Raw genomic sequence first — 20892 nt, forward strand, 5'->3', positions numbered from 1 at the left:
AATAATGCAGGCTTCAACGAAGGATCATCCAAACATGGAAAGCAGATGAAGAGGCGTCACCTGACTTCGCGTCTTCTATGTCCGCAGGAGGCGTTGAAACGTCGACACAACCACAAGACACCACAAGACAAGGGGCCAGGAGGACATCTCATTGAGCATCCGAGCTCCCACAATTATGCCCGCAGAACGACAACCTACACAAAAGCGCCGACGCCTCCCCTTCAAACCACCCAGCCGAGCCTCATCAACCACAGCCGGCCCATCCAAACACTCAACAGGAACAAAAAAACCGTCCGCTAAAAAGGGCGCCAAACCAAACACGATCGCCTCATCCTCAAGGTCAAATCCCACCGCTGTCCCCTCCGATGCGTCGTCTACCTCCGACGCTGCCTCAGACTCAGATTCCACCTCCAGCGCCCGCAATCGCCCGTCCTCCCCGTCAAACTCCAATTCCAACTCTGCAGACGAAGCAGACTACATCCTCGCCGAGATCACACACAAAGAATCAAACGATGACGACGTGGTTTCTTCTGAGCCAGTGATTCCTCAAAAACTTCTAACAAGGTTGCTCCATCACCACTTCCGGAACGAGAAGACGAAGATCGCGAAAGATGCGAATGCCATTGTCGCGAAGTATATTGACGTTTATGTGAGGGAGGCTGTGGCAAGGGCGGCATTTGAGAGAGCGGAGAGCGGAACAAGGGGTGGTGGGGTTGGGGATGGGTTTTTGGAGGTTTGTTTCCCCTCCACATCTGGATTGGGTTCTGGTTATGCTAATTTGAGTCTGAAGGTCGAGGATCTTGAGAAGATGGGACCGCAGCTTGCGATGGACTTTTAGGCGTTGGTGTATTCTACTCTATACCAGGTTGGGCGGAATATTCTATTTGTGATACCCGTGATGCGGGCACTGATTTATGAGTTACTGGGAAGCAGACAGGGTGAGTCTCGTCCCTTTGTAAGATGGAATCATAACACTAATATTGGACGCTATGCATCAGGATATATGCTCTATGTACATGCCGTCAAGGGCTAAGACGTGGTTCTCTATAATCGGAGAGAAAAAATGTCGGGATGTGCGATTTGCAGGTAAAACCGTCTGGCTCAACCATTCACCAATGGGTCTGTGGCCGCGGTCGTAGGTGTATCGACGGGATCCACAAAGGGCTTGACAAAGGTATCTGCCTTCCCTCGAGTCTCGTTGTTCTCTTGCTCGTTTTGTTTGTCACTTTTTCTTCGCCTGGAGCGCACCGAGCTCCATGGCCTCTTCCGGTGTTGGCCGGATGTGTGGCTGGCAGACCCAGAATGGGCGGCCATATTCAGCAATGATGGCCTTGGACCCCGTGAGGCTCGGGTCCGGGTGCTTCTCGAAGCGCTCCGGGAACTGTTCGTACTCCTTGAGACCCTTCTTGACTTCTTGCTCGACAATACACAGTGTGTGTTCGAATGTTTCCATATCATGAGGTCCTGATCTCGCAAGAGCATCTCTGATATTTGTGTGGGTGGATATAACCGGCCGGAAGAGCTGGAAGAGATGCCCCTGCATATATTTCAGGCTCGGGCTGGCGGGGCTTGCATGCTTGGTTTTTGATTTCTCTCGTTTCTGCTTCTTCTTCGGCGGGCCTTCTTCAGTCTTTGACTCATTCTCTGTGAAGTGGGGTGGTTCTAATTGTGCTTCCTCAGGGTCCGATGGTAGGTAAAGAGGCTTTCTTTCTGGCACTGGTTGCTCAAGGACATATATGTAGATGATATCCAGGTAACGGCGGAATACTGCGTCAATACGATATCCGCCTTTGCCATCTCTACCCCGCCAGTATTCCCTCCCTTCGCTGCCAACTGAGGGAGGCTTGCTAAAGATGGACGGGTCAGTTAAGTTACCCTCCGCACTCATGACGCCGTCCGCTCCCGTCGCTTCCAGACAACGCCCCAAATCATCATGATTTAGATTGTTACCATTCGCGAAGATGACAGTTTCTGGCGGCAGATTATCCCGAAGATATCGAATATAACTCCAATCAGCCAATCCCGTATTATGACCTTTCTGTTCCCTGGTTCGTCCATGGAGGGTGATTATGCTGGCGCCCGCTGACAATATCATCTTCGCATATTCCAGCGTCTTCTCTTTCGATTCCTGAATTCTGAATTTGGCAGTAACTGGTATCGAAAGCTCGTTATGTAGTCGGTTAATTAAATTGTATATTAAATCCCAATCCTCTTGTAAGAAGGCGCCATAATGCCCCCTCCTTGCGATGCCTTGGGGGCACCCCAGATTCAGATCAACCGCGTCGCAATAGGGTGCTACTTGTAGCGCTGATTGAAAGAAATCGTCCGGGTCGTTCGCGCAGAACTGTACAAATAGTGGTCGGTCCATTGCGGGGTTCCCGTCAAGGTATAAAGAGTCATCGCCTTTGTGGCCGGCAGCAGTGCGGGTGGGCTGGAACTGTGTTGAGCGGTAGTGGGCGTTTTCATGGTAGAGTCGAGCGTGTAACATGGGAGAGTAAGCGAGAACAGGTGTGCTATCTTCCGGGGACGTGAAGGAGCGAGTGAGCATGCGCCATGCCTAATACCAACGGTCGTTAGCTTTTGGGGCCATACTGAGGTTGGAGATAAACTAACGAACTCAGATCGATCAACCATAGGCGCAATGATGTATTTCGGACTTCCTATGCTTTTGTAAAATTCTCGGCCATGCAGCTTCTTCGTCTTGGGCGCAATTTGGCCTGCCCCGTTGCGTTCAACGACGGGGGCTATCTCCGAGACAGCCATTTGGGTCGAGATCGAATGTGTGAAAGGAAAAAAATATCGACCCAAATGCGGGATACGCAGGCGCATAATCCCTATGATACTTGAATGAACAGAAATGGCCGACGACTGACGAACCCGGACGCTCCTACCTGTTCTGACTCCTTTCTCTCGGAGCCACTTTTTTTTTTGGCGGTGGTATCTCGGAACGCAAGAAGATTGTTCCTCCTTATCGCTTATCGATTTCCCCAAGGCTAGCCCCAAAGGGAAATCGGGTGCCCGCAGGGCCCTCCGTCCCCGCTGGGGATGGAGGAGTTCGTTCCATCCTACCAGGCACAACGGACTAAAAATTAGGCGACCGTGATGAGGGTGTCACGTTGAGCTGCCAGTGAAGACGAAGACTATATGGGCCGCGTTGTACGGCGCGTTCCTCTCTGAAAATGTCACGAGGATGTCCAACCACAACACCAGCAACGGACTCCATGAGTGGTGGGAGTGAGCCTACCTTACGGTTTCCAGTTTACTCGGGTTCTCATTTGCTAATCATACCTTCAGTAGTAACAACTTCAATTTCACTCGCAGATGATGGGGAGTATGCCGCTTTGCTTAACGGAAAGGATCTTACTGTACACCTTAACCCAACCGCTTCCGGATTCAAGGAGGTGCAGATAGTCAAGGTCAAAGAAGCAGGGTGCAGGTTCCTGAAGATTTCCCGGCCAAGGTTTGATGTATCATATGCCCATGATTCTACCATTCAAGACACGTCTTCTCGTCGCCTCCTTTGTGCAAGCGACTCCCGTATCCTGGTTTGGAACCTCGAGCAGCTGGAGCAGCAGGTGGAAATTGAGAACATCGAACCTGGTGCCTTGAACATTGACTTCGGCGCCGATGAGAATGAAGTGATTTTTTTCCATGCGTGGAATACGAAACTCACCATATTTGGATTGGACAATGGCCGCAGTCATGTCATCAAAAACCCCAAGTTCTCCCATTATAATGGCTTCGGTTATCGCCCGCAAACCGGGCAACTGGCCATATTACTTAAACCTGACGCAAACGATACACTGACTATCCATGAGTCTCGGTCATATGAACTCATAGGGCGTGAGGTCCTCTCCACCGTCGATGCGCAGGGCCTGAAATGGAGCCCTGATGGTCGATGGATTGCAATATGGGATGCTGCCAGCACAGGCACTAAGGTTCTCATATTTACTGCTGATGGCCAGTTCTTCAGATCTTATACGGGTCTTCCAGAATCAGACGGTGCACTTGACCTAGGTGTTAGGGGAATCGAATGGAGCCCAGCTGCTGCGCATGGGAGCCGATCGGAGATTTTGGCTGTTGGAAAGGTTGATGGCACAGTAGACCTCCTACGATCGAAAACGGTATTTATACACCCATACAGGGCTGTGGGACGTAGCTCTACTAACAGAAATAGTTTACTTGTTTGGCCACACTTTCACATATCTTCCAAATTGAACAACACTCTCCTTGTATATGGCGGGAGCGATACGCCGTCGGGGGCATGAGCTTGGAATACACCGAGTCGTCGAGCTCCTCGTCATTCACCACCATACCTGACACCTCTACGACTCTACGAGGGGTATCAATGATGGGATTCAGTCATAATGGCGCTCTCCTTAGCACTGTAGACCAGACTCGTCCCAACATTGTCTGGATATGGGATTTGGCAGACACTCCACTGTTGATATCAGCCTTGGTCCACGAGCATGCCGTTAGGCATGTCGTTTGGCATCATTCGAATACGCAGTTGCTGATTACTACGGCCAATGGCGCCCTCCCTACAGTCCGAAACTGGAGTCCGCACCGGCCGCCCTACATCGTTCGTGTTCCAGTTTCACGAAATGAGAGCGGAAGATTCGACGTGCGATGGTTATCCTCCGATGGAAGCGAGAGTTCGCGGTTTTGGTTCGGCACTCCGGATGATTATGTTCTGGGATATATTGACCCAGAAGAGCATGGCACCGCGAGATTCCAATGTTTCAATACTCTTACTGGGCAGGTTGCCCCTGGTAGCCATGGCGCATTCATGAGTCGATGAGACAATATTGATACAATACCGTGAATGATCATGTTATATATAACCAGATTAGAGAAAGTTCCTTGCGTCATTAATCTCATGCTCCTAAAATCGGTACCTACCTCGCAAAGTGCTCTTGATGCCTGATTCTTGAGGCGAAATCGTCTTCTCCTCTTGCACCAGCTGCCGCCGCAAATCTAACCGAGCTCCACCGAACCCAGGGCTTAGGGTTCTGATACACGTGACACCCTCCATCCCCACTCGAATTTTGCACTTGGGAATCAACTTTGGGCGCTTGAGTCTCGCAGCTCTCTTTCTGTCGAACAACCACACAGACAGTCAAAATGGTGAGTACCCCCGATCCTTGTCGGAATCGAAACGATAGTTGCCCGGCATGATACTAATTCATGAACAAGGCTCCCGCAGGCAAGCAAAAGAAGAAGTGGTCCAAGGGCAAGGGTATGCTTTCACCGTCCTCAACTCCCATCACCGAACGACATCTCAATTTCTTCGTCGCGACAAATGAATACGTTTGCTTGTCACGAATTCAACGACTATGGCAGGGGCTTTTTTGTGCGCAATCGCTAACGTGATGATTCCGATACAGTCAAGGACAAGGCCCAGCACGCCGTCGTCCTCGAGAAGCAAACCGCTGAGAGGCTCAACAAGGACGTCCAATCCTACCGCCTCATCACCGTCGCTACCCTCGTCGACCGTCTCAAGATCAACGGCAGCTTGGCCCGCAAGGCCCTTGCTGATCTCGAAGAGAAGGGACAGATCAAGAAGGTTGTTGGTCACTCCAAGATGAACATCTACAGTACGTGGCCTCACTTCGACGAATTCTCAGACATTATAAACTTACCCTCTCTGCAGCCCGTGCCGTTACCGCCGAGTAAACGCTTCCCGTCACTAATTAATTCTCTCGCGGTGTTTACGATACCTCTGCTACGAACGATATCTTTAAAAACTCGAATTCGGCTGGGCAAATGATGTTGGTGGTTCGATGAATCAATCTCACCTGGAATGAAAAGTCACGCTACTGGACGTGTCGACTATATTCCAGTGACCCAATCAAATCAACCTGATAAACTGTTCATTTCATGTGGCCGGATACGTAGAGAATATTGATAGAGATGACACGAAAGAAAGGCAGCTAATGCCTATTTCCACGCCGTGTAGTCGTCACCCTAGGCACTCTTCTCCCTCTTCGGCCGATGCTTTTTGGCCGCCGCACAGAGCTCCCTCTTTCCCTCATCCCGCTTCTCACTCCCATCCTTAACAACCTTCCCAACCTCAAAATACTTGTCACTCTTCTGAAAAAATCCAACCCAATGGTTAACCTGCTTTTCGACCCGCTTCTTAGCAAGCCTAAGGTCCTGCTCGTGCCTTTTCTTCCTCTCCCCACTACTCAGCTTCTCCAATTCCTCGGGCTCGTCGATGGGGATATACATGTCCTCGACACCGGTAAGATCATCCGTTAGATCCTCCTTGAAGCAACCCGTTATATATGCGCGCGTTGCGTCCCGCCCCGCGAAGAAGTGGTACGAGCCACCCGGCCCGTATACGGCCGGGTTCGCGGAGACGTCGAAGATTGTCCCGTTTATGGCGACATAGATTGGCAGGGAGGGGTCTGTGCCATCGTGGAGGGCTAGTTGGGCGGGTGTGAGGGAGATCGGGCCTTGCTAGTTTGGGAGTCAGATGAGAAAGGAAGGCAGGGAGGGGAAGGTAAGAAGAGACGTACGATATACCGCACGAGTTCCGGCCAGTTCGTAAACCACGGCTTATATCCCCAGAGTAAAGACTCGGAGGAGGTCACGTAGTACGATAAGCCGCAGGACACAGCTACAAGAGTCACCAGCACGCGGATGATATCGAGGAAGCCGATGCCGCCGCCGCTGTTGTGAGATTTGCGGCGTTGAGCATCATCATCGCGACCTGCTGTTGTCGAGGTCTTGGATCGATCTTTCTGGACAACGGGTCTTTGACGTAGTTCAGGCATCGTTACAATGTCATCTGCGTTTGGGAGACTGGTTGCTTTTGATGAAAGCGATGGGTGGTGTAGGAGTATAAATTAGCCACGAGGGGCCCGCTGGTATACTAGTGAAAGGACAGATATTTCCGATTTCTCGTGGTGACCTCGAGGTATCGCTTTCGACCCCACGAAATGCCGAGCGTCGGCAGAATGCGCTACCCGCTTGATGCAGGGTTCTGGTTTCAGCTTTGATGGATCTCTGAATGGGTTTCTGTGAATGGGTTTCGCTGCAGGTCAAGAGCGAGCGCCTTCGAGGCGGTGCTGAAGCAGAAGTTTGATGGGCTCTACGGCACAGCAGTAGAAATGGAGCGAGTATATTATAATTGTTTAAAGATTTTATTCCATCGGGACTAGTAAACATCGCGTGCTTCGCATCCTGCATTTTCCAACTTATTTGTACCTTGCACTGCAAACACAGGGCCCCAGTCACCGTTTAACTCTACGTATGCGTATTTGTGGGCAACTGTTGTTGCTGACGGATCCAAATGGCAGACCAAGAACACTTGTGGATAAATCAGCAAAGCCCGATAAAGGGAAAGAACATTGGCAGAGCAAAGCGTCAAGTGAAGATCTCATCAGACATCCAAGGAAGTACTTGCGCTCAGAGCACGTCTAGAATGGGTTCATGTGACGGCTAGTAGCGTGGAAACTGCGAATGTGGAACAGGTTTTCATCATCGAGATTGGGGAGGGTAGGAGGTCAAGTTGAGGTGGGTAACGCATGCTCAGGTTCATAGGCTGGTCATTGGTACTCACCAAATATTGAGCCTAGTTGGAAGGCAATGGTCTTGTCGAAGAGAAGTATATAGATGCAGATCTACATAATGAGCCTTCGGACAGTAGGCATCGCAAGAAGTGTTCCGATCTCTGAAAGAAGGGCTTGTGTATTGATGAATGGGAGGGAAAGAGGCCCTGGAGGGAGATACCTTTCGCTTTTTTTAGCCAGTGCGGGAAAACGTTGTTGCGGCGCCTTTTCGGTGCCTTGCTGCCCCAATATATCTTCCCAGCGTGCGCTTGAGAATGCGAAAGTAATTATAGATTTTTTTTTTGCTGGGGTTTGATATGCCCAATGTACACCCCGTACTTATTGTCAAGCACTTTTCCTGGGCTTACTCGAAATCCACCAAAGGCCGACCAACCATATCCGCCACGAACTCGAATGGCTTCGAGTCCGTTTCTCAGGATTTGGAGCAGGGCTGGAAACGAACAACAAGAACACAGGTTTAGTATGAATCATAGTGACAGAAAGTTGTTCGTGGCCGGTTCCTCAATCTGCGGTGCCTCCACTTGATCCCGGCTTTGTTCCGCTTCCTGGTCCTGCTCCCAACTGCGGGAGAAGACGTCATTAAGTGCTTGTTGGAATGTGCGGCAGTTCATATCAATTAGACCCTTCTTTTCCTTGGCTTCGGGGTTACGGATAACAGAGACAAGGCATAGATACCTTGAGATATTAGTATGCCTGGCGCCTTCCTCGGGGAACAAGCGACATACTTATTCATTTCCATCAGATGGATCATTGTTTCATCATGCAGCACAACATGGCTTTCAGCTTCCTGGTTCTGCTCCCCCTTTGCCTGCCGATCCGGGTGGTCCCAAGAGTAGAGCTCGGAGATATCCACAATTACATCGATGTAATCTGAGCACATCTCGTAGCATGACATGTCGACAGGGCGGGTGTCAGAGGCAATATAGATTTTGCTCAGGACATCGAAGAGATAGCTCTTTTCAAAGCCACAATTATTGGAAAGAGTATTGATCAAGTTCTCCAGGGTGGACAAGTTGGGGATGAGCTTCTGAATAACCTTGCTAAAGGCTTCGAAAACCGAGTAGTCATAGATTGAGGTCAAGTAGTAATGGACCGGGGCGTTTTCGTACCCTGCATCACTTAGTTCATCCGAGATTAATTGGACGATATCTTGAAACGTGTCCGTTCGGAATTCATCTGAGAGGCCGTCCACCTTATGGATAAAGACCTCGATGTTGATATTGGGATAGTACTGCTGGACGGTCAGGATGGTGCGGTTAAGGCGGGCGACAGATTCCAAATAGTCGTCTTGTGCATCAATAACCCAAACAAGAGCACCGAGACTTCCGAAGATCTCCTCAAGGTCGAACGATGATTCAAGATATTCGAACTGACCGGGAAAATCCCAGACCTGAAAGTCCATAAACGAACTAATTGTTTATGTTAGGACATAATCAATGATAGTAAGAATTTGGAACGGACTAACTGAACAGAATCTTTTTGGATACGCGTGGTAGACTCTAGAAATAGGGTTTCGTTTGGGGGCATCTTATGAAAGACAACGCTGGCGATCGAAGATTTGCCACTCCTATTGATGGTTAGTCTCTTCAGGTCAACTCTGTAACTATAGCCCGTACCGACGAAGCCCCATTAGAAGGAGACGAGGCTTGAAGTCATGAGGTTTGTTAGATTTAGTTCGCACTGGCTGGCCGGGGGATGAATTCGCGATCTGCAGGATATTTTCAAGTTTTAGCTCAGCATTGGTTTTAATGACTGGTGGCAGTCTTTGTAATATAGTGGTGTCTGAGAATAGATGTCTCTCCGGCCCAGCTTCGATCCACCGACATCTACAGTGTAGAGGTGTTGCCATGTAGGTGAACGGTGCGGGAAAAGCAGGACAAAGCCGAAGACATTGCAATTCCAGTCTTCAAGCTCTTGCAAGATGGAGGAGATATGCTATCAGTCGCACACCGTCGGCCGCCGAAGGCAAACAGCCTCCCGTGATCCAAACGAATTACCATACCTGCCATTAAAATCTAGGCAGGAAATGCGGCCCGCCGGATTGACAGTCCGAAACGATAAATCAGAAGGAAGAGGCTTTATTCGAGTCAAGCAAGCAGCTGATATTTGCGGTAGAAGCGGGAACGGATTAGGAAATGCATGTCTCCTTACCTCCATGACGGCCAATTACCACGGTCTCCGAGAAAGCGCACGAGATACGCAAACTCTTCCTAAAAATATATCAACATTTGGCACGCTCTATGTACATTAGATCAAGGTGGCTTACCGAATGATGTTGTTGTCAGCTTCGGGGCGACTCTAGAATGGATGGTTCTGTGTGTCGCCCAAACTACGTATAGAGTAGGGGACAACGCCGAGCCGGTGGAGAGCTTCGAAGAACCAATAAAGGCGAGAGTTCAGTCGCACAGTAACTAAGGGGCCTAAATCCAGAACCACACCCAGACCGTTCAAGGCCTTCCGTGAGGGAACTTGATCTTGAGTGGAGTGGTGAGCACAAACAAGGTCAAGGAAAGTAGCTCAGAACACAAAGTCCATCTTGAGAACAAGATAATGGGCTGGTTTAGAAATAAGATTGTGGACCATATAAGGATCTTATACTCATCGCTTAGGTAGATATCAATGCAGTGAATATACACCCAAAGCGGGAGCTGGTGAGTGGAGAAGAGAGGTAGACGATTCCTTGCCAATATTGGCTTTCTTCTCGAAGAATCTGTTTGTGAGATGACAGTGAAGCGTAAGTACACAATGCTTCCGTTATCAGATGAAATATCGTCTTGAGAGAAAGAATCAGATGGCAGCTCAGGTCAAGAGAGACGGGGAGAGACCGAGGGAGGGAGTTGAAGATGCAGTAGTAGGAGGAGTGCGCTCTTGTGATAAGCCGGGGAAAAGGCTTGGCGCTTTGGTTGCAGGCCGCCCTGGCGTGCTGGTGGCATAAGTACGCACCCAATCTCTCGGCCTTGTTCTCCGTGGTGCAGCATATTCCTTGACACAAGCGCGTTTATACCTCCACAGCATACCAAGCTGTCAATCTCAGACGAACAGGACACCAAGACGGGAGAAGGAGAGATGTTGATGCTTCAGTGGCAGGTGACCCTTGTGGGTCAGCTGATTGGCTGCTGTGGGCAGCCAGGGCAATTGGCGTCATCCGCCATTGAAGAGTTGGAGTCGTCGGTCAACTGTCCTTGTTTTCTCCCTCTCCTTGCAAACAGCCGTGAACCCGAATGCCCTGATAAATCGTTGAGATGACGACCCTTGTTCCCCGTGAGCCCTACTCTCAGGAGGAGATCAACAAGCTCTACCCGAAGGAATTGAAGCTTCAGCTGGTCCAAGTCGTAAGTACTATTCCCCCCCCCCTCCAGTGAGGTCCAATTAGAAACTCGTTCCTAATGCGAGTCCCTGCTAGTTTCTACGACATGGTGCGAATGAAGCCTTTTACCGACAGATGAGTTTATTGAGCTACTAACCCTGCTCCTTAGGCGAGCGTACTCCGGTATCTTCGCGTTTCGAGAATGTATGAACCCAATCCCGACTGCACGAACGCTTCAACTAATTTCTTCCAGGCGGGATTGATCCCATGTAATCTAAACTCCAATTTTGACCTCCGTTATTTGCCCTCCCCGCTGACCCATCCTCCTTTTCACAAAAAGATTGGCCGTATTGCAATGTTGCCCAGCGCATGGTTCAGATGGCCTCGGCTAATGAGGACCTCTCGTCCTGGAATGGCTTCCAATGGCGACGAAAAATGGAGACTTTTGGCGATAGAGATCAAACAATAGTTACTGTTGGTGCAGGAGGTGGCATTGAGGGAATCTGGCAAGCTGCAATCAACACTGGGTGAACATGCCTAGGAGCAACCATGCTAACTGGCATTCCAATAGTCAACACGGTGAGCTGACGGATAAAGGCCGCGAAACAACGTACCAGCTCGGCCAACGGCTGCGACAGCTCTATGTGGACCAACTCGGATTCATGCCCAAGATCAAGTCCGACACAGAAGACATGTATCTCCGCGCGACGACCATTCCAAGGGCTCTGGAGTCCCTACAGCAAGCATTCTGGGGAATGTACCCTCCAAGTGCCCGTACACAAGATCTCAAACCACCCGTTATTGTGGCTCGTTCTGTGTCGGAGGAGACGCTCTTCCCAAACGAGAGCAATTGCCGTCGATTTAGACAGCTTGCTCGGCTTTTTGCCGACAGGGCGGCGAAGAAATGTACGTCTGCTAGTCTGCGAAGAGGCATTCATGGTACTAACGTATCTTTCTCGGAAGGGAACGATACTGAACAGATGGACTACATCAACAGCGTCTATTCCAAGTGGATGCCTGAAAACTCACCCCGGGTGGCCGTCGATTCCCATCCACGTTTATCAGGTATCCAGGATACTATCAACGCCACGGCTGCCCACGGGCCCCTTACCAAGCTTCCCCAGGAATTCTACAATAAGAAAGCTAGGGCATACATGGAAGACATCGCCGTTGACGAGTGGTTCACCGGCTACGACGAGAGCACCGAGTACCGCAAACTCGGGATCGGGGCTCTCATGGGCGATATCGTGGACCGCATGGTCACCACCGCGGTAGACGGCGGCTGGCGCAGCGAAACCTCCGCCTCCGGATCGTCCGCCGCGAACGGCAAGGCCATCAAATTCGCAATGAGCGGATGCCACGATACCACCCTTGCCGCCATCCTCAGTAGCCTCGGCGCCTTTGACGGCAAATGGCCCCCTTTCACCTCCTCCGTCGCTGTTGAGCTCTTCTCCCAACCAGAATCAAACACTGATGCAAGTGCAATTGCTAGTCCTACTCTTACCAAACAAAGCAGTGGCCTCTTCTCCTTCCTTAGCGGCTCATCCTTCTCCTCATCACCAAACAAAACACACCGTCCACCCTCTCCAACAGCCCGGGCACCGCTTGCCTCCCTCCCAGCCTCCGCCCGCGACTTGCTCCAAAACCACTACGTCCGTATCCGCTACAATGACCGGCCCGTACGTATCCCGGGCTGTGCTGCGAAACCGCAGAACCATCTCCCCGGTGACGAGACTTTCTGCACCCTTGACGCATTCAAAGAGATCGTCGATAAGTTTACGCCGCAGAACTGGAAGTATGAATGCGTGCAGAATCTGGGTGAAGGAATGTATGGGAAGGATGGGAAAGAGAAGGCTGTTTCTGGGTACTAGAGCGGGGTTTGGGTGTCTAGTTCGAAGACTGCGTGGTCTTATCTCTTCGTTCCAGCACTTATAGAACGGAAATAGTTCGAAATAGACGGGCGGGCCTGTGTATATACATACAAAACGTAATATAAGAGTATATACTGACGAGAAAGAATAAAACGAGTAAGTGATAGTAAAAGGAGATTGAAGATGGATCCACCCTTCCAGTGCTGGCGCTCCGGACGAAGAGGTGGAAAAACGGTGGGAAAGAAAATATATAGATCCATCGTTATTGTACAAAAGAGGTCTACCTCCACCAGATATACGCGTACATATGGCACACGAGCCTGAATTATATAACAACTGGGAAGGAGCATAACACGTTCGCGTATGGCGACTCGATTCGATTTCGAGTGCAAATCAGGCTCTGGATCTGTGTTATAACGAGGGCTGGGTCTGGACCGTTTCTGAATCCTCACCATCGCTCTCACTCCAGCCGCTCTCACTTTCTGATGCATCCCAGACATTTTCTTCTGGAGATACAGGAGGGGGACTGTCGGGTGGTGAAGGAGAGGGTGATTTCTCCTTTCCATCCTCCCGCTTCTTCGATCCTTTGGCCTTCTTCGCCTTATCCATCTTCTTACGCTTCTCGCGCTCCGCGAGCTCTAAAGCTCGCCGTCTCCTCTGGGTTTCCTCTGCGTTGGCCCGCTCTATTATGGTAAAGAGTCGCTCAATTGCAGGCGAGTGGGCTGAAAGAGCGAACATGTCGCGAACACGGACTCGCATGTAGTCGAAGGCCGTTACGATTGGGACGACAGTTGGCGTGCCTCCTTCGCTGGTGGTGTTAGAGGCTGCCTGGTCTTGCGGCGAGTCGGCAGGAACGTGTTCAGTTTCCTTCTCCTCACCTATAACGGGATGGTCGACGAGAGCGATCTTGTTGTACCGCTGGCTGAAATGGGTAAGCAGAATGGAGCGAGCGCGCATTTGGCGACCGATGTCTATGGCTTCAGCAGCGGTGGAGTGCTTTTTTGCGACGGCAGAGCTGGCCATGTCGTTGGCGAAGGTGGCTTCGTGGATTAAGATGGTTGAGTTCTTCCCAATTGAAGCAAAACTGCGCGATGGTCGGCAATCGCCAGAGTAGGAAGCTTTGAAGCCATTGGAGAACACGAGCGAAACGGCCATGGCCCCATTGCAGTGCGGTACGAATGTAGTGAGAAGGTCTGCAAGGCCCGTGGCCTTGCGCAGTAGGAGGGTGAGTTCTGGCGCTGCGCCGTTGTCTGTAAAATGTATCTCCGTGGTTTTAGGCCCCCCGGCACCAGATCCCCGGCCAGGATAGGAGCCATTGTGCTGACAATGGCGGTACTTAAATGTTGTGTTTGTTTCATCATTTTCCTTGGAAGGAATGGCGCTCAGAGGAGTTATTTTGGCAAAGCCAAAGTCCTCGACGCCCGCATACTCTTCCAACCACTGAATCATCATGGGTTCAGCCACGAGGAACAAACGCTTTTCAAGCAAGATCTTCGCCATGTCCAGTTCAATTCCACCTGACTCTGGGACGCCACAAGGGTAATTCTCCTGGTACCAAGCCTTAAGCACAGAGATGGTGCCAAGGTGGTGGTCGGCATGGAGATGGCTAATCCAGATTAAACGTAGATTTTGTAGAACTTCACGAAGCTCTTCAGGGTTGAATACACGTTTAAGCTGACCGAGAGTTCCTTCGCCACAGTCAAATAGGTAGTATCCCTGCCCAGGAACGTGGAGCAGAGTACCCGAGACATTACGATATTTGGACGGCGCAGACGATCCTGTTCCGAGTGTTATAACCTCCGCATCAGCTCCAGGAAGATCCTTCCAATATTGCTGAAGCTTCTCCTGAGAGTCTGGTTTCTGTAGCCGTCGATCAATGATATGAGCCCGGTTTACAGCTGACTTCGGCATCTGTTCTAGGGCCAACGCTGTGTTCATGCGTGGTACGGTTTCGGAATGGTCTATCCCAAACTCAGGGTGCATATTGACAATGAGATGAGGCTCGGCCGACATGAACGGGATCGAGCCGGGAGGCTTCTCCGACGAAGATTGTGGCCGCACAATGACCCGATTGTCATGAATTGGTACCGGGAAGTTGTCGGGTCTTAGTCGGGCCATGCGAAGCGTCGAGTTGGCTATAGTTTGCATAGCCAGATAGTTTGGGCAGTAGTCCGTACCTGAGACAATGTGCTTGCAATTTGACCTCGCAGCGATGAACTTCCGGAGTTGCGGATGGTCCCCTACATCCGGGCCCAGTATCCAAAGGAAAACTTTCAGGTTGCTCGTCACCGATGGTGACTTCCATTCCGCCCGATTAACAAGGTTCTCAACATAATCGGAAGTTGGCAACTGAATTACTGCCAATCCGTTTCCCGGCCGTACAGAGCCGACGACCATGTCTGGCGTCACCACTTTCCCATCTTCGGTCGTCAGATTCAGACCCTGTGCTAACAAACCGAAGTTAACGCCAGGTTTGACCCCTAGCGCTATAGCCTTCTTAGCATCGAATTTCCCTCTAATATCATGGCTCTTGATGATGTAACAGAGAGATTCGTCAAATCTTGTCGTGGTGGGAATATCGCTAACCGTGGCCCCAGGCCAAGGCTTGCGAACAAATACACTCATGTCAGGCAAACGTGCGTTGCTTCCAGGAACAGGTCCGTTGTACTTTTCCAGGTCCTTCGTCGCCGAATTGCGTACGAACAGTTGTGCGGGCATTTTGACATCCGCCAGGCGGGTTTCCACCAAACTATCCAAGCTCCATGATGAGTTGAACATATCCGCAACAACAGATTGCCTTGTAATTTGATCTTCATTGATCTCCGTCATAGGTATTGTGCCACAAGATTCCCGAAATTCATCGAGATTCCTCTTTCTTGGGCTCGATGGACGACGCCGCGCGGAAGAAGGACTTATTGGCACAGCCCAGACCTTGATGTGTGTATCTTCCCAGGTAGGCTTCTCGAACGGGTCTCCCTTCTGGGTCGGGGTCTCGCTCGACGTATTCTCTGCGTCATACTCCTTCGCGAACACGGGCATACCCTTTCGAAAGACAAATCTCCGAGCAGTAGCCAAAGTATGTGTGAGATTTCTCGGGCCGTGAATAGTCAATACTCGTTGCTCGTGATCCTGCCCACCCTGTGCTTTATCTTCCGAGACACTTCCCGTCTTTGCCACCTCCGCTTGTTTCCCTGAGTACTTTTCGCGATTTGCCCTCCTTTCCTGGCGTATCTCTTCCAGCGCGGCCGATGAACTAGTAACTGCGTCGGCCAACGTCAAAATCATGCCAATCAAACCTCCAGAATTGCTCCATTCCATCGGACCTGTGAGGAAGATGTCAGAAACATTTATCAGCTTTGTCCCATTTTCATTCGCTATCCGCTGAGTGGCCTCTGATATCTGGCCAAAAAGGTAGCGTTTCTCGCCGATGTGCAGTAGGATGGTCGTCCCAGGCGTGTCAGCCGTCGGCGTACTTAAAATTTGATAATAGATCTTCATTGGCTCAATTCCTGGCAGTCGTGGACGCAGGGGTCTCCTGAAAATTGGGGGTCTAACGAAGAGGTAGTGTTTCTCGCTTTTCCCAGTGCTCGTGGCGTTCGAAGACGTTGGTTCGGGGTTCTTGGGTTGGGAAACCTGCGCACGACGCGAACGGCTTGCCTGTTTCTGTCCGGCCGGAGATGTGGAAAAGCTCGCACGAGGGCTTGAGGGCGTGAAGAATGCACGAAAGGCCCGACTTGACAGCCTTGCTGAACGCTGAGGGGAAGCCAACTTGCTGATTTTGGGGGGTTTGGAGAAGGCTGATGGTGAACGAAGGGACACCGAGTGAGTCACGCGGCGTAAACTATGGCCGAAAGTTCAGTAAAGGAGTGATTCCAAAATACTTGGGACGAGTCATCGAGTAGGCCGAGATATAGCCGCCCAGAGAGAACGAAAGAGGGACTTGATAGGTAGTGAAGTTAGAGAAAATGAGCTGTGGTTGTGATTGTGACTTTTGCCAGCTCTTCTTTTTATAATTTTTTGCCCAAAAGCGGAGAGCACCGTAAAGCTGGAGGGACAGCCACCACAACTGCGGACATTCGATTTCCGTCAAGGACGCACACGATTCCAATGACTTCATCTGAGAAATTTTTTAAATTGATTTATATAATCACGCTTATTCCTTAATCGAATTGCTGCGCTCCCGATTATTCCAAGACGAACTCAAGAGACCCAGCCCGAAGGAAGTGCACACGGCCACCCATAACGCCTCGAAAGAAAGGGCAGAAAAGAACAGAGGAAAGTAGAATCGCCGATAAGACCACTGAAAGTGAACACCACGGCCTCAAACATCAGGCACAAAGGAAACATCCTGATCTACATGTGAGAGAAGTGCTTATAGTCACTTGGAGCACCAGATTGGGAATACAGACAAGACGGAAGCCGGAAAAGAAAAAGCATTTACAGTCTTGGAACAATAATCACGCAGTGCAAAGTGGGAATCATGAGAGGTGAGCAGTCATCAAGGAAACGCGTTCAAACGCGGCTTCCATGCTCTGACAGAGATGAGCGAACCGATGGGTGGCTAAGTTGGAGTCACCCTCGACGATCAGTTGGAACTTGGAATGTTTTTCTGACGGGATGCCATCGAGGGGTCCGCAGGGCGCCTCCATCGATGGCTGTCTTGGCTGGTCGGCGAACAACACAAAGGAAGGGTCAGATGCGTCAACCTCGACGTCCGAGTCTCCGGCATCAACTGTGCTTTGTTCCTCTGTTTCTTCCACAGGCCGCAATTGTTCGAGGAGTGGTCCGTTCTTATGGGTAGAAGTATGGGGAACACCAGGGGTGCTCCAAGTTTTACCGATGATAGCCTCAGAATCGAGGACAGGGGGCTCGGGAACCTCAAAAACAGCAAAAACTGACGGGTTGCTGAAATTCATGTCAATCCCAGTGTTCCAGCCGCCGGTACTCATGTTCATCGTAGATACGTCAAGCCCTTGGCTGGGGACCATCATCACCCCCACCTGGGAGTTCTGTTGCATCTGGTACTCTGACTGTGCGGGGTTAGCTGCCGGTTCTTTAGAGAGATTCGATGGCTGCATCTGGGTCTGAGATATCACTGGAGGCTGTTGTTGCGGCTGTGGTTGGGGTTGTGACTGCTGCTGTTGCTGCTGTTGCGGCGGTTGCTGCGGCTGGACGTTTGGGAGACCACTACCGTTGATCTCATCCAGGAACTGTGAGAAATGCGGGGATGACAGAAGCATGCGGGCGAGATCGGTGAGGCGGGAATTCTCCTCGAAGAGTGCCCGATTTTGAATGCGCAGTTCGTTGACCTCGTTGTTCCTCTGTTGGACCTCACTCTCAAGATGGCCAATATATTCTGTCCCAAAAATTAGCATCACACACGTTCGACCGGGGTCATATACTGATAGAATTTTGCGACATACCTTTCCTCCTGGACCTAAATGCACGAGCAGAAACTTTGTTGCGGAGCTGCCTGCGCTCCTTACTGCTTAGTTTCTTTCCCTCCTCGCTGGCAAGGAGTCTCTCATCCTCATCCATGTCTTGCTCATCCTTCCTAGATTTCGCCATCTGTGGAAGTGACGACGGGGAGGGGGAGGGATCCGAAGGGTTTCCAGATCCCGCCTTCATTTGCTGTAACAGGCGCGAAATACGTTCATCAACCACGGGGTTCGAGGCGCGGGGGTGCTGTGTCTGAGGAGCCGCATTGTTTTGAGGCTGCTGAAGTTGTTGCGGCTGTTGATGGCGGATCAGTTCATTCTGTCTCTGTTGCTGAGCTGCCTTCGCCATGGCTGCTTGCTGATGCATCCCAGGATACATGCGTCCAACTTGAGTAGATTGTCCCATGGAGAAAGCCTCTTGTTCCCCCAGGGCATTAGGATCGATGAACTGGTTCTTGTTGGGACTTGGGGAGAAGAAAAAGCCAGGTACGGCACCCACGTTGGTGTCAGCCTCCAGATCCATCTCTGAATGGTTACGTGTCGGGGTAGAGTTGAAATCCAGTACTTCGTCGCGCTTGATATGAGATTGAAACATCTCCCCATTCATGGCAAAACCTGGACTAGCAGCCCCAAACCCCATTTGAGACATATGGTTGATAGGAATAGCCTGAGCTAAAGCACCAGGAGGGAGGCCCGTTTGCTGCTTGTGCTCATCATACTGATGGCTGGGGGCGGGAAATGCGACCGGTGACTGGCTGGACGAGGCGAAGCTAGAACTCCGCGCATCACTCGAAACAAAATCTGAGCTAGTGAGTGATGGTTGTGTTGTTAAACCGATTTTCGATCGGGCAGGCTCTGAAGGAGTGTAGGTGAGTTGGTCGAGGTGGAGGAAGGATTCAATGTCTTGATCGTAAGACGCCGGGTGTTCCGCGAGAGTCGCCATCGTTGAGGGGGAACCTGGGCCTTCAAAAAGAGCGAACAATAGGCGGAGATTCAATAGCCAATTCTTGTGGGAGTTCGAGTTCGCAGGTCTGAGCTTGAAAGAGAGGGTCGATGAGAATTAAGACGCAGAATCGGGCGGATAAAACAAGCGACCTAGTTGGACAGGGGATGGGAGCTGAATGGTGCGAGTAGTCGCTTTAAGATGAAGAACGCGACAGGAACGCGGCCATATAGTAGAGAGAAAGTGTCGATACGGAAGATGGCTGGAAGTGATGAAATAAGAAGACGAGGGTGGTGAAGCAGCGATCGAGAAACAAACAGGTGGTGAGAATCGCTGAAGATCAACCAAGGACTGGACGGCGTCAGGACGGGGGAGGGTGAAGAGGGAACGGCAGGCGGTGGATCCACAAAGAGGGGAGCCGCCAGGGGAGTTGGCGTTACAGGTATCTTACCTTGAGAATAGAAACAGGCAAGGAAGGCTTGCGCGTCCTCTGCTGAATCAGCAGGATACGCTTTACCGATTGGTTCCTCGGGGACAGACGAGGGGAATCGGGGGTTGCACCCTAAGCCTGTAGTTCCACCTCGGATTCTTACCGTATTTTGATGCAAACACGTCGTTCAAGTTTCGGAGGCAGAATGCAGGGCAGCATCCTGGACGGAGGAGCAATTCCTTGACAATTCTCTCTTGGCTCTGCCGTCGAGAAGCACAAATTGCAAACGTAGCTCTCGATGAGATAACGGCTCTGGCCACCGTCGCTGTGCATTCTATCGGAACAAATGCCTGGCTGTGCTCTGCTGCGCCGTGCTATATTTACTGAGTTCTTCCAGGCAACAGAGTTCTCGACACACCTCGCATTTCCCAAATTCAACTTCCAGCTCCAAGCGGTTCTCTCCCCCAGTTCCAGGCTGTCAAGCCACCGGGCTGCAGCGGCACCAATTAGGTTGTTCAATTCCCACCTCCCTGGTCGCTCAAGAATCTCCCAATGACGTCGAATGATTTGGGTGAACACCAATAATTGTCATGAAGACGTTTCCATACTCCACAGATGGGCTGTCTCGAAATTCCAATTGTCAAGTCACGCAGAAGGAACAATCGCCAGGAACCCGTGGATGATCGCCTCTCTTCACTTGATTGGGCTTTGGATAGAACACGAATCAAAACTTGACAAATCTTCAAAAACTTTTTCTTCGCAGAGTCGCGGAGATCACCCGCTGTTTCATCCTCTGGTGGTATCAGATTCAAGGAAGCACCATGCTGTTATTGCTGAGAGCGAGTTGCGACCGCCCAGGTCAACAATACCCGCTAACCTTCCAGATCTCTTGAGATAAAGGTTCGGCAAACTGTGATCTTTCCATTCCTCAAGGAGGGTTTGCTTCCCCGATGTAGGTGCAGGTGCCGCAGTCTTGCTTCCTTTTCAAGATTCGACGGGTGGGGGAATGGTGGGGATCCGATCACCAAGAATAAAAGCTTGGCGCACTACAAGGTCAAAGCAGCCAGCGCGACAAGGTTCTGGACCTTAGCGTCGGGAATCCAACTCTTGTCTCAGGAAAGTCCTGCTCCGGTTTGTGTGAACCTGTTGCGAGAGGCTTGTGGACGTCTCGTCTTCCGCTGCCACCCACGAACGGTCACAATGGCGAAGCTTCTTGTCGGGGGAAAGGAACTCAGCGAGAAGAATACGCCTGTTTATTCGAGCAGATCATCGCTTCAACCGTTCGCTCGTAACCGGGAGGATGGGCTGAGGCCCGCGTGGGTAGCC

At 50.9% G+C, this 20892-nt stretch overlaps 9 protein-coding genes across 9 annotated transcripts; 4 read left to right on the plus strand and 5 right to left on the minus strand.

Moving 5' to 3' along the window:
• Position 1: 1 nt before the first annotated feature.
• Positions 2-1060, plus strand: BJX67DRAFT_88154 (CENP-X/MHF2 family protein). The gene is made up of 3 exons (XM_071035579.1): positions 2-733; positions 791-938; positions 999-1060. Exons 1-2 carry the CDS (start codon positions 176-178, stop codon positions 836-838), a joined length of 606 nt encoding a protein of 201 aa, XP_070890795.1. The 5' UTR covers positions 2-175; the 3' UTR covers positions 839-938; positions 999-1060.
• A 162-nt stretch (positions 1061-1222) lies between these two features.
• On the minus strand, positions 1223-2763 carry BJX67DRAFT_376679 (tRNA-dihydrouridine synthase family protein; the record flags this gene model as incomplete). The annotated part of the gene is made up of 2 exons (XM_071031929.1): positions 1223-2557; positions 2614-2763. The coding sequence occupies 2 exons, from the start codon at positions 2761-2763 to the stop codon at positions 1223-1225; spliced, it is 1485 nt and encodes a 494-aa protein (XP_070890796.1).
• Positions 2764-3044: 281 nt separating this feature from the next.
• On the plus strand, positions 3045-4981 carry BJX67DRAFT_340728 (Quino protein amine dehydrogenase). Its single transcript, XM_071027813.1, has 3 exons — positions 3045-3234; positions 3295-4124; positions 4178-4981. Exons 1-3 carry the CDS (start codon positions 3180-3182, stop codon positions 4799-4801), a joined length of 1509 nt encoding a protein of 502 aa, XP_070890797.1. The 5' UTR covers positions 3045-3179; the 3' UTR covers positions 4802-4981.
• Positions 4982-5110: 129 nt separating this feature from the next.
• Positions 5111-5835, plus strand: BJX67DRAFT_88485 (40S ribosomal protein eS25). Its single transcript, XM_071035586.1, has 3 exons — positions 5111-5239; positions 5388-5597; positions 5654-5835. Exons 1-3 carry the CDS (start codon positions 5188-5190, stop codon positions 5674-5676), a joined length of 285 nt encoding a protein of 94 aa, XP_070890798.1. The 5' UTR covers positions 5111-5187; the 3' UTR covers positions 5677-5835.
• On the minus strand, positions 5816-7100 carry BJX67DRAFT_88473 (putative heme/steroid binding domain protein). The gene is made up of 2 exons (XM_071035585.1): positions 6522-7100; positions 5816-6462 (listed from the first exon to the last, which is right to left on the minus strand). Exons 1-2 carry the CDS (start codon positions 6777-6779, stop codon positions 5968-5970), a joined length of 753 nt encoding a protein of 250 aa, XP_070890799.1. The 5' UTR covers positions 6780-7100; the 3' UTR covers positions 5816-5967.
• Positions 7101-8044: 944 nt separating this feature from the next.
• BJX67DRAFT_376682 (GTR/RAG family Ras-related GTP-binding protein) lies at positions 8045-9207 on the minus strand (the record flags this gene model as incomplete). The annotated part of the gene is made up of 4 exons (XM_071031930.1): positions 8045-8252; positions 8303-8986; positions 9043-9144; positions 9194-9207. The coding sequence occupies 4 exons, from the start codon at positions 9205-9207 to the stop codon at positions 8045-8047; spliced, it is 1008 nt and encodes a 335-aa protein (XP_070890800.1).
• A 1400-nt stretch (positions 9208-10607) lies between these two features.
• Positions 10608-12915, plus strand: BJX67DRAFT_340740 (putative acid phosphatase). The gene is made up of 7 exons (XM_071027814.1): positions 10608-10909; positions 10981-10993; positions 11054-11088; positions 11138-11153; positions 11225-11390; positions 11456-11790; positions 11848-12915. Exons 1-7 carry the CDS (start codon positions 10820-10822, stop codon positions 12753-12755), a joined length of 1563 nt encoding a protein of 520 aa, XP_070890801.1. The 5' UTR covers positions 10608-10819; the 3' UTR covers positions 12756-12915.
• Positions 12916-16742, minus strand: BJX67DRAFT_340744 (ribonuclease Z). The gene has a single exon (XM_071027815.1). The coding sequence runs from the start codon at positions 16251-16253 to the stop codon at positions 13167-13169; it is 3087 nt and encodes a 1028-aa protein (XP_070890802.1). The 5' UTR covers positions 16254-16742; the 3' UTR covers positions 12916-13166.
• A 310-nt stretch (positions 16743-17052) lies between these two features.
• BJX67DRAFT_88621 (uncharacterized protein) lies at positions 17053-19495 on the minus strand. The gene is made up of 2 exons (XM_071035587.1): positions 18179-19495; positions 17053-18111 (listed from the first exon to the last, which is right to left on the minus strand). The coding sequence occupies exons 1-2, from the start codon at positions 19134-19136 to the stop codon at positions 17234-17236; spliced, it is 1836 nt and encodes a 611-aa protein (XP_070890803.1). The 5' UTR covers positions 19137-19495; the 3' UTR covers positions 17053-17233.
• Positions 19496-20892: the final 1397 nt, after the last annotated feature.

Source organism: Aspergillus lucknowensis (assembly GCF_044049455.1).
Source record: "Aspergillus lucknowensis strain CBS 449.75 chromosome Unknown BJX67scaffold_2, whole genome shotgun sequence".
Classification (NCBI taxonomy): Eukaryota; Fungi; Ascomycota; class Eurotiomycetes; order Eurotiales; family Aspergillaceae; genus Aspergillus; species Aspergillus lucknowensis.

Excerpts from the sequence above, each read along its gene's own strand:
- BJX67DRAFT_88154 (XM_071035579.1), top strand. The coding sequence starts at position 176 with ATGCCCGCAGAACGACAACCTACACAAAAGCGCCGACGCCTCCCCTTC. Across the intron at positions 734-790 it reads TTGGGGATGGGTTTTTGGAG|GTCGAGGATCTTGAGAAGAT; the intron begins GTTTGTTTCCCC and ends TTGAGTCTGAAG.
- BJX67DRAFT_340728 (XM_071027813.1), top strand. The coding sequence starts at position 3,180 with ATGTCACGAGGATGTCCAACCACAACACCAGCAACGGACTCCATGAGT. Across the intron at positions 3,235-3,294 it reads GGACTCCATGAGTGGTGGGA|TAGTAACAACTTCAATTTCA; the intron begins GTGAGCCTACCT and ends TCATACCTTCAG. Across the intron at positions 4,125-4,177 it reads ACCTCCTACGATCGAAAACG|TTTACTTGTTTGGCCACACT; the intron begins GTATTTATACAC and ends TAACAGAAATAG.
- BJX67DRAFT_88485 (XM_071035586.1), top strand. The coding sequence starts at position 5,188 with ATGAACAAGGCTCCCGCAGGCAAGCAAAAGAAGAAGTGGTCCAAGGGC. Across the intron at positions 5,240-5,387 it reads GAAGTGGTCCAAGGGCAAGG|TCAAGGACAAGGCCCAGCAC; the intron begins GTATGCTTTCAC and ends ATTCCGATACAG. Across the intron at positions 5,598-5,653 it reads CTCCAAGATGAACATCTACA|CCCGTGCCGTTACCGCCGAG; the intron begins GTACGTGGCCTC and ends CCCTCTCTGCAG.
- BJX67DRAFT_88473 (XM_071035585.1), bottom strand. The coding sequence starts at position 6,779 with ATGCCTGAACTACGTCAAAGACCCGTTGTCCAGAAAGATCGATCCAAG. Across the intron at positions 6,463-6,521 it reads CGGAACTCGTGCGGTATATC|CAAGGCCCGATCTCCCTCAC; the intron begins GTACGTCTCTTC and ends CTCCCAAACTAG.
- BJX67DRAFT_340740 (XM_071027814.1), top strand. The coding sequence starts at position 10,820 with ATGACGACCCTTGTTCCCCGTGAGCCCTACTCTCAGGAGGAGATCAAC. Across the intron at positions 11,391-11,455 it reads GGTGGCATTGAGGGAATCTG|TCAACACGGTGAGCTGACGG; the intron begins GCAAGCTGCAAT and ends GCATTCCAATAG. Across the intron at positions 11,791-11,847 it reads CGACAGGGCGGCGAAGAAAT|GGAACGATACTGAACAGATG; the intron begins GTACGTCTGCTA and ends CTTTCTCGGAAG.
- BJX67DRAFT_340744 (XM_071027815.1), bottom strand. The coding sequence starts at position 16,253 with ATGAAGATCTATTATCAAATTTTAAGTACGCCGACGGCTGACACGCCT.
- BJX67DRAFT_88621 (XM_071035587.1), bottom strand. The coding sequence starts at position 19,136 with ATGGCGACTCTCGCGGAACACCCGGCGTCTTACGATCAAGACATTGAA. Across the intron at positions 18,112-18,178 it reads ATTTAGGTCCAGGAGGAAAG|AATATATTGGCCATCTTGAG; the intron begins GTATGTCGCAAA and ends TTTTTGGGACAG.